Here is a 10,715-nt window from a genome sequence, read left to right as displayed (position 1 = left end):
CACCTAAGTCAGAAACACAACGTAAACCCCCAAATCTGTGTCATTATAAGGGGGCTGAGGGAGAGAATGAGGAAGGGAAAAGAGAATGTCTATTCACAATCGCTGGTAGTGCAAAAGGCGTGAGAACGGCTGAGACTGTTCAGCACATACAAGGTTCTAGGAGCCAATTGATTTTAAATGCAGATGTAAGGCTTCAGACAGGATTGGGATCATGTCTCTCCTCATTATCAATGGGAAACAGGCAGTAGACATTCCTTCTCACCACATCTTTCCCTTCTCAAATGCTTAAATCCAGGAAAATCCTGTCCCATGTTGTGGCTTGGGTCAATCAGTTCTCCAAAGCATCACCAAATGCAATGACATGTAAATTCAGTCCCCCTCTTTCCTTCCTCCTCTTGCCCCTTGAATTGTCTCCAGTACATGCAGCAGGAGAGAGGAGATGCAAGTGGACGTGTAGCAGGAAGTGTCAATCACCCCTGCCCAATACTGCTCAGGTAACTGCAAGAGCAGTTGAGTCTCTGTTTGGGCTCATTAGATTCTCTTGACAGATTTTAGGCACTTTTAAACCCATTTAAAAAAAAAAAAAAAAAAAAAAAAGTGGAGACCTCATTTATACTGTATCCATTATCTGCACAGCCATGCACCTTTCTTCACACCTTCCACAGCAACATCTGTGACAGTTAAGTGCCTCCTCATCTACCAGCACCTCCCATACCAAAGTTCTGGAAAGCCACGGGTCTGTCCATGAGGAATTGGCCTCAGTATCTTTCAAAAGCAAATCAAAAGTTAACATGTTTAACCCCTCTCTCTTCCCTCTGCCTCCCTTCATGTATAGCCAGTGAGATTTGTGGCATCAAATGTCAAACAAGAGCAGTAAGAATGAATAAGTCTATTGCATCTTTCAGTAAATTCACAGTCTGTCCAGTTCCATCCTCCACCTGAGAGCAGCAAGTTGCATGTAATTACAAACAGTCCAATCCAGTTCTGAATTGTAAACAATGCAGCAGGAACGTCCATCTACTGGCATTACCAAATCTGAGGTGCAAACAGGCTGATCTTCAGTCTTATACCTGTCAGGGGATAGAAAAATTTGAGGAATGAGAAGGAAGCACAGAATACAGCAGAACTAACAAACTATAGTTACGTCAAACCAAAGTAACATAAGCCAGACATTACTGCAGTTTAGCTATCAGTATTCACTAGTTTTGCCTGCATCCTGAGAGAATAGTCAAACAACTCATCTGTATGATAAGTAGCCTTCCCTACCTGAAGTGAGGGAAGGAAAGCCTAGAATAAATCGTACAAATCTGGGTGTTTAACATAATGTCTCTGTAAATAGCATATGGTATAGCTGGATAGCTTATGTGCTTTGCAGAAAAGTTTCAGGGTATGCCATTCTGAAATTAAAAATACTTCTGGGGGAAACCAATGTAAAAATCAGCTTTTGTCAGCAAGGTCTTCAAAAGGAAGATATGGTATTTGGGTTTACTACCAGGAATGAAGCATTTAACTATCATTTATATCTTTGAAAATCCTTTCTGTTAGTCTTAAACTTTTAATATTGTTGGTTGACTAATATTCCAGCTTGCCTTCAAGCTGAAATCTGATATCCACCCTGGCAAGGGAGACAGAATCCTGCTCATCTGACTTCACAGGTCGCTGCTATATGGCACAGCAAGCTTCTCCTTGGAGTCTCTAACTGAAACGAGCACTAATGGTGACTACGCTGTAAGGTATTGGTTTGTGATAAATTGCTTTTAACTTCTCTTTGGGCCTTTCTCTAAAGTGTCAACAATCCTTTTGGAACCAGCTGGATCTTCACTTCCTCCTTTTGTACTGTTCTTTGCCTTTTCAAAATAATGTCAACATCTGGATAACTTAAACAGCATTAAATTCTGTTACAGCCACGAATATGTAGCTAAATGCCAAGAAGTTGAAATTTCCTTCCATGTCTTACTACAGACTTACTAAATAGCTGTTCTGCCTATCCACTAACATATTCAGTTACTTTTCATCTTCTGCTGGAAAGCTAAAGCTTTGCTTGTTGTCACTGAACACAGATTATCTATTGTAGTAATGGGGGTGAAAAAAAGAAAATGCACAGCTTTACATCAATGGGGCGATGAACTATTTTTTTTTTTTTCTCCTCTGATTAAGAGGAAATAATCCTGTGATATATTGAATCTTTACAGGCTGACATTCAGTGCTTTCATCTCCCACCGACTTATCTAAACACAGAATCTCTGGTTTAATAAAATCAGAGCTGTTCATTTCTTTATTTTTCCCCACATACGTTCTGTTTTCTTGGGCACTCCTGCATGCCACTGAAGAGATGAGGTGTATGCTGAGATCCCTGAAAACAGCATCATTCTCAGCTGCAGCTCTAAAGGATAGATTTGCCTCTTATTTTGTGAATTTATGTTTGTTCATTAGTGTGCTTGCTTACCTCTGTGGCTATGATGCACTCATTCCTTTCTTCTGTTATCACAAAGACGGACTGGTACATTGAATCCCTTGGAGAACATATCGCTGATATTCTACATTCCGGCTTTTCACTAAAGCAGGGCAGAGAGAAAAAGGTGTTATTTGACTTCTAACACGCCTGATTCTGAAATGCTACCATGAATATGTAGGCGTGGAACAAGATAGCTGTGGAGGTGAGGGAGAGGAGGGCAAAGGATGAAGTTTCACATGTTCTATATGATGGCAAGACATTTTACTTTAGGGAAGTGGAAGTGAGAAATGGCTACTGTCTTGCTAGATTTCTGCCATGTCCAATTTAGTCAAGTACTCCTCAGATCCCTCAGTGCAGAGCAGCCACAAGCAGAACCCAGGCAAGACTTTCAGTACGCATATCAGAATATAGAGGAGCCAACAAATAGCTGCCCTTTTTTTTGAAGGGGGAAGTAATTTTCACTCTAATCTTTTTTTCAGTGTTTTCTAAATAAGCAAAATACTTATTTTTAATTCACTACTTGCTGTAGTATCACTCCTCTGTGATTTACTGAGGAAGGAAACATACTTCTTACTTTCATCACTGGACTGGTCACTCCTGTTCCCCTTCACAGCATTCATGTTACCAGCATAGTGCGCACAAGCTTTCAATTAATTTAGCTATGGATACTACTTGGCCATGGCACTCATACTTCAGTTCAGAATTCCTGCCTTTGCTCTGGTTTGTTTTGTGTGTTCTCTCCCTGAGAACAATTTTTTCCCATTTTCTCGTCTGCATCTAGGCCAGTGTGAAGGTGTGGGGCTTACAGAGGCTACAAGGAAGGCTAAATTCTCACCTGTGTAGTCGGAGTGGAGACTTCTCTCCTAAACACTTTTCACTTTTGTAATATTTATCTTCCTGTGTCCCTCTACTTGTCAGATCTTTTACTAGATTGTAGTCCAGTTTATGATTCTTGGGTTTGTAGTTTGACTTCTCGAGCCCACAGTCCACTTCAAGGTCTTTATTTTTATTGGTGTTTTTGAGCTGGGAAGCTGGAATGAGATTGTCCTTCTGGAAGTCAGACAGGTTATTCATTGTCTCCAAGTCCTGCTGTGGGTGCATCCTCATCTGCCTGATGACCATTGCTATCATGCAGAACAGTATGAGCAAAGCCACAAGCCCCACTCCCATAGATATAGCAATCCAGGGGACTGGTTTAGGAGGAAGTGTGATGGGCACTGAATAAACTGGTAGTTCACAACGGCTGCCCATGAAGCCAGAAGGACAGTAGCAGACAAAGTTGGCACTATAAAGTCCACTGTAGCATGTGCCTCCGTTCTCACATGGCCCAGAAGCACATTCATCTCTGGTCTTGATGTCACAGTTCCTGCCGCTATAGCCTGGCAAGCACGTGCACGTGTAGTCATTGATCAGGTCATGACAAGTTCCCCCATTGGAACACGGGTTCCTGGCACAGTCATTGATGTTAATCTCACATTTCTGACCAGAGAAGCCAGCCCGACAACGACACACACGAATCTGACCAAGGTAAAAGCAATTACCATCTGAGGAAAAAGTAAAAAAGAAATCAGTATACAATGTGTTTCGCTCAGAAACATAAAGCTCTCCCACCCTGTAAGCAAAACTACCTCAAGAAGAGGGAGATTATTTTACAAAACAACTAACTATCTAAGGCTTCCTTCTAGCTTACTGATCACCCTTTAAAACCATGCCACTTCTAAATATATAATAATGCTGGTTTAATGTACGTAATGCTTTCCCATTCCATAATAAAGCTTATGCACTTTTTTTTTTTTTTTTTAACATAGAAAATGCCAGTGAAAGTCCCCCGCAAGAGACCAAAATTAGGATAGATGTGAAATACAGTGAGGGAGAGGGATTAATGTATTAGAGGAAGTGTAGAGGTCAGATTGGATTTCTATCACTTCTGCACTGAAAAGCACAAACAAGTGGAGAAGCCATGAGATTTATTTTTTTTATAAGAAAGACTCACCATTTGCACATGGGTTGCTTGTGCACCTGTCTACTTTTTTTTCACAGTTTGACCCCGTGAAACCAAAAGGGCAAACACAAGTGTAGCTGGCTCCTTGTTCTTTTTCCAAGCATGTGCCTCCATTGAAGCACGGAGAATCGATACACGTCAAAGCACTGTGCTCACAGTGAGCTCCATAGTAGCCAGGGGGGCAGGCGCAGCGATAACCATTCTCCAAATCCTGCAAAACACAACATTAGGCCATTGTTATTTGATGCCACCAAATGATAGTTGTGCCTGTGTTTCTTTTTTGGTCAGCAGCGAGTGCTGTTCTGTCCCACTTCATTCACACTTGGATGTGGCAAAAATGGCATTTGCAGAGTAAATAACTGCAAGCTGGACTGTGGGGGGCAGGATTGTGAACTGGCTGTATTTGGCACATAGGAGTAATCATGCAACAGCACAAGCGGAGCAGATACAGTTGTAGGAGCCTAGAGGCAACTGGACAAAAACAAGACTAATGCCACTACTGTCTGATGGGATCCCCAGTGTCCTAGAGCAGAATAACATATAGAAAGGGTAGATATCCTGATTGCAGCTGTGTAGGTTGGCATAAGAGCTCCTCCCCTCTTCCTCCTCCCCACCCCCTCCCCTTTTTTTTTTTCCCCCCCCAAAGGGGTTATTTTGCTTTGCCATGGAAAAGTCCCACCACCTAGGTTACAACAAAACTTGTCTCCTCTTTATAAGCAATATATATCCAAGGCCTTGAGAGAAGGGAATTAGGTGGTCTTGGAGCATTAGCTTTAACCAAAACATGCGTCAGATTACATCTGGTATCTATAAGCTATCACTCTCTATCAGCATGTTGGATCAGTCATTGACTGGGTCTGAAAATACACTGAAACATGAGAAAACTGAAAATACAGAACTTCATTTCACAAAGTGTTTCATCTGATTGCCCTTGTATCAACTGATGCTGCAGTTCCATAGCTGAAAGACATTTTCTTTTACTTGCTATTAAAATATAGACCGCACATTTCTTTGTGAACCTTGGTTTGGGAAGCTTATTTTTTTTATTTTACAGATACGCTCCCTCACGAGCCTTGGATCTTGCCAAGATCTCATAATGGCTGCCACAGAAACCTAAGGATCAGTTGACTAGTTCTAATCTAGATGATACATCTCCTCCTGTAACAGACTTCCTCCCCTGACACATCCAGGGAAGGGTTCAGAATGGTAGTTGTGAGAGTCAGTAATGAACCTGTGTACTATCGAATTCCCATTATGTTGTTACAAAACCATTTCTGAAAAGGTATACTGGAGCTTGCTTCACACAAAGACTTTACATTTAAAATGCCCTTACTGTGCAACTACCGCCGTTCCTACAGGGATTGCTGTCACACTCGCTGATCTCATGTTCGCAGTCAACACCAGTAAAGCCAGGTTTGCATGAACACGTATAGCTGCCCTGGCCAGTGTTCATGCAAGTTGCTCCATTTTTGCATGGTCTGTGGTGAGTGCAGTAGTTCAGATCTGCAAAGATACCAGGTGTTAGAAGAAAGAGTGTTTGACAGCTAGCAAAAGACATTCATACAAAAACACCTTCATCAACAAAGAGTTTTAAATGAAGCCTTCAATTTTGCTACCAACACTGGAGATTCTTATCAGGTTATTATCAGTTCTAATCATGTCTGAGACTTATGAATTTTACACGTCTACTAATCGAGCTCTGAATTTTGAGAAACTTCTCTTTCTCAGTGCTTTGGTATGTTCTCCCTTTTTTGGGGGTGCAATCCCATTAGCTGTAATGATGCCAAAGTGAACAATGTACTCCAGATATTTTCTCAGAAAGACACTCTGAGGCACGACAGACACTCTGTGCACAATATGTCACATGATAGAAGAGCTAGCCCTGTCATTAAAAGGTGTGCTCCAAGGCACATTCTGGGAAGGCAGGAAGGAAACAGAAGTATTTAGGCTTGGAGATTTAAACAAACATTGGAAATATTTTATTGTTTATTTATTGTGTTCTGTTGTTATGAATGTTATTAGTTTAAACTATCTAAATACTCTGCCAAACTAGATGGTTGTTTTTATTTTCCCTTTCAATTTCAGGCAGAGGTTAAGCACACAAGTCCATATCACATAAGTAGAGAATCTTTATAAGCACTATAAATGTCAGAGTAATGGAAACACAATTGGTTAATAGGTAACTACCAACAACAAAAAAAAATTGCACCTTTACTTTTCCTGCTTAATTCAGGCTTCCCTATCTTAATCCTGTAAATGTCTTGCAAACACTTGACTTGCTCTGAGTATTTAATGATCTCAGTACCAGCAGTGCATATATGGCCTTGAGGACATGACTGCTCAGCTGGCTACAGTTCAGTGATTCACTGGGTTGAATAGGTGGAAGTGGTCTGGTGTACCTTAAAATGGAACCTGTACTTTTCATTCTTGCTTACATGATTTTTCTCTCATGCTCCAGACTTATCACATGAGTTAACTTCCTTGTATGCAAAATAAGGAAGGCCAAATTATGGTGTTTACTGCTGCTGGAAACTGTTTAGTAAATTGTTATCGTTGTACAGGGAATACATTAAACTTAGCTTGAGAAAGCAGAAAACTTGCCCACTCACCACTCACCCAGGTGGTGTTTTTCTCTTAAAAACAAGAGCTACCAAAAAGGCTTGGTTGTTTTCAGCCGAAACTAGTACAAATAAAGAACTGGTATCTGAGACAGCCTTGGTACAAAATAACACCTCTGTATACACACCATACACAAATTTAATTCTGGATCAGATTCCTTAATTCCAGACCAAGGAATATCCAACCCAGAGCCCTAAGCACAACCCTCAGAACCAACCTTGATCACAGAAGAGGCCACCCCATCCTTCGTCACATATGCACTGCCATTGTGTTTTACAAGTCCCATGGCGGCAGCCTATGTGGGGAATGCATTCATCGCAGTAGCGGCCTTGCCAACCAGAACGACAGCTACAAGAAGAGTCAAATTAAAGCATTAATGACATGGAAAAGAGTTTAAGTTTCTATTACAAGTTGACATTTTAATTGAAATTCAGATTGCAATTGCCATCTACTCACATGCACTCTCCAGGCTTGGTGCAATATCCATTCTGTTCGGCACATCCAGACAGACAGATGGCTGTAAGGAAGACAGGAAAAAAGAGCAGAAATGTTTAGGTAAATACGTGCAGACAACAGAATACACTTGTAAAAGGGGGAACGCCAGCTTTTAAAAAATACTTTGAAAACCAGTTTTGCACTTTCAAAGCTTTGTTTTAAAAACTCTCAGTACGGGGAGTTCCGGAGCAGGAGGAAGTGAACAGGGAGAGCCAACATCTGACAAGCTGTCCCTTAGTTTTTTTCAGTTTACACAACAAACACGAACTCTTGCAGCTCTCTCAAAAAGCAGCAAGAGGCGGCAGCCACGCTTACTCTAACAAAAGACTGCAGAAACCCAGCGGGGCCCTGAGCCCACAGCAAAGATTCCCGCTATACAGTGCGACACCTGCCCCACCACTGGCAGCAGAAGTGGGGAAGCCTCTGCAGACAAGCTGCTGGCAGAGTAACTTGGGATAGGTATGACTGACTCAGGGATATCAGCTCTTCTCTGAAGTTTCTTCATACGTGTAGAAGTGCAGCATGACATTGGCAGCTGCAGCAACAGCAGTGCAAAGTCCTCAGCATGCCACTTTTCATCTCCTGGCACAGAGTGGAAAGGTCAGCGTGAAAGCACAGCCCGAGCCTCCACCAGGTGCACTGCACTTAGCGGGCACAAGCAAACATGCTGCATCCAGCATGGGGCCTCCTGATGCACTTGCTGCAGGAGACAATGCACGTTAGGCCCAGGGTACCTTCACTAAACAGCTCCCTCAGTTTGCCCCTCCTCAAAGGTCTCTTGACTTGTGTTCTTGTCTCAGGCTATGGCTCAGGTTAGCCTAGGTGAAGGTCTAAGGAAGCTGCAGCAGGTGTGCAAGACACCAGCGGGACAGGCCTGCCCAGTGCACAGGACAAGGGGCAGCACAGCCCACCAAGGTGATCCCTCTAGCACTCACTGAAGCGAAGTGGCCGAGGCCCTGCTATGCAGATGGGCTGCGGGGCCTGGAGAGCTGGTGTGGCAGCCACCACCGGTAGGGTACGGAGCAGCACTTACGCTTGGTGCAGTACTCGCCGGTCCAGCCAGGCAGGCAGGTCAGGCTGCCATCCACCTCGCAGACATAGTGCCCAAAGCGGTCGTCACGGCGCTTGCAGAGGCGGGAGCAGCTCTCTCCGTAGTAGTTCTCGCTGCAGACCACGCGGTAGGAGTAGCGCAGCTGGGTCAGCAGGCTGCTCTGCACATCCTGAGACCAGACCTCACCCACCGCCAGCGACCGCTGGATAGCCATCTGGCTGATGAGCCACTCCTCCGGCGGCGGCCGCGAGCCTGCGGGACACCAAGTAGCGCATCAAGCTGCGGCCAACACCACCGCCACGTCCACCACCCACCCTGGGAACCCACGTGTGTGCTACAGGGCACGGCGCTGCCCCGGCCCCAGTGAGGAGAGACGGAGCGCGTCGGTGGGAATGGAGCGGGGTCAGCGTGCTGCTGCCCTGAAGGATGGAGGGAGCGGGGTCGGTGTGAGAAAGGACCCGTAGCCGAGAGCCCGGGCCGAGGGGGCTCCGCGTCGAGGGCTTTCAAAAGTGCTGCTGGAATATCCTTTTCCTCTCTTGTCAGAAAAACATCCCAAAGCCATTATTCCTTTCCAAAGGGCGGAATTCGAGAAAGGTGTAAAATACAGGAAAAGGCGGCCGGGGATCTTTGGCAGCCTCGCGGCTTTCTCACCGCTGAGCTCCTTTCTTTCCCACGCCAAAAATAAACCGCAGGAAACGCAATTGTGTTGGAGATTAGGTCGGGACAGAATCAAAGCGGCCCCTGACGGGCATCGTTTGGGGACTAACTGCCGATGGTCGGATAAAGCCGGCCCCGAAATTATCGCATAAACATCTGAGCCGGGGGCGGCGGGGCCGGGCTGCCGTTAACCGTTTCGGGGCGGGGGCGCGGCGCTCACCTTGCGGCAGGTAATTGGCGGGCGCGTGCCAGGCCTGGATGATGAGCGAGAAGGTCCCCTGCGGGCAGAGAGCAAGAGCAGCGTCAGCACAGCACAGCGCGGCGCGCCCGCACCCCGCCCGCACCGCACCGCCCCGCGCCGCTCGGCCGAGGAGCGCGCCCGCCGCCCCGCGCTGCTCACCGGCCACGTGAAGTTAAAGGGCAGCTTGATGGGGCTGTCGAACCGCTCCGTGTCGCGGATGCTAAAGGAGTTGACCCCCAGCACCGGGGTGATGATGCTGCCGAAGGTGCAGGAGCCCGGCGACACCACCGCCTGGAAGTGCTTGAGGCAGACGCGGAAGAAGGTGCGGCAGTGCGGGGCGCAGGGCTCTCCGCTGGCCAGCGCCCCGCGGCTGTTGACGAACTCGTGCAGCTTCAGCTGGAAGACGCCGGAGCCGGACGCGCTCTGCACAAAGGAACACAACACAGCCCCGTCACACCTCGGCCAGCACCCACTGACACCTCGCCAGCCCCTCTCGCCGTCGCTCCAACCGTTACCTGCTGCAAAAGCACTAACAGCAGCGTCAGGCCGCAGGCGCGCCGCGCTCTCATCCTCGCGCCGCTCGTTCTGTATTCCCCAAAAGGTCCGCCGAGCGCGGAGAGCGGCGCTGCCCGCGGGCCGGAAGGTAAATCCAGGTGTGGCCGTGCCCTCGGGGCGCTAATCCTGCGCTTTATAAACTCCAGAGCCCGCGGGCTGGGAATGGGGACGCCTCGTCGGGACGGCTCCTCCTTCGGCGGGTGCCGGCAGCGCTCGGTAAATGGGAAACTTGCTTTCCTCCGAGCGGTTTATATAGTTGCCTCGCATCCTCGCGAGCTCATTATGTAAACTGTCAGTCAGCGAGCGGGCGATCCCTCCCCTTTTCCATCTTTCCTTTCTGGAAAAACGGAGCCCGGTGCTGCGGAAGCCTTCGGGTCCCACACTCTAATCCCGCTGCCGGCGCTCCGCGCGGGGCCGGACAAACCCCCGGCCGCTTGGCTCTGTTCCCCCCGACGACGGGAGCTCCGAGTGGCGGGGTTCGACGTGTTCCCCAAACTCGCCCCGTCCCTCCCGCCCGCGCCCCGGGGCTGCTCCTCGGGCAGAAGGCAACGGCCGGGCCGAGGCGCCCGGGGCGCCGCTCCCTGACGGCCCTGGGGCGGGGGGGGCTCGGGGCTCGGGCCGGACCGCTGGCGGCGTTGTG

General features: G+C 47.2%; 1 protein-coding gene across 1 annotated transcript; it reads right to left on the bottom strand.

The window, feature by feature from the left end:
- Positions 1-555: 555 nt before the first annotated feature.
- DLL4 (delta like canonical Notch ligand 4) lies at positions 556-10,284 on the bottom strand. Its single transcript, XM_042814695.1, has 11 exons — positions 10,036-10,284; positions 9,680-9,943; positions 9,500-9,557; positions 8,605-8,874; positions 7,533-7,593; positions 7,294-7,424; positions 5,791-5,960; positions 4,449-4,668; positions 3,291-3,999; positions 2,447-2,555; positions 556-1,070 (listed from the first exon to the last, which is right to left on the bottom strand). The coding sequence occupies exons 1-11, from the start codon at positions 10,087-10,089 to the stop codon at positions 1,065-1,067; spliced, it is 2,052 nt and encodes a 683-aa protein (XP_042670629.1). The 5' UTR covers positions 10,090-10,284; the 3' UTR covers positions 556-1,064.
- Positions 10,285-10,715: the final 431 nt, after the last annotated feature.

This window comes from Centrocercus urophasianus, unplaced genomic scaffold, assembly GCF_019232065.1.
Source record: "Centrocercus urophasianus isolate 14NV4802_14NV808 unplaced genomic scaffold, USGS_Curo_1.0 seq_14, whole genome shotgun sequence".
In the NCBI taxonomy this organism is placed as follows: Eukaryota; Metazoa; Chordata; class Aves; order Galliformes; family Phasianidae; genus Centrocercus; species Centrocercus urophasianus.
This window is presented reverse-complemented; position numbering and strand designations above follow the sequence as displayed.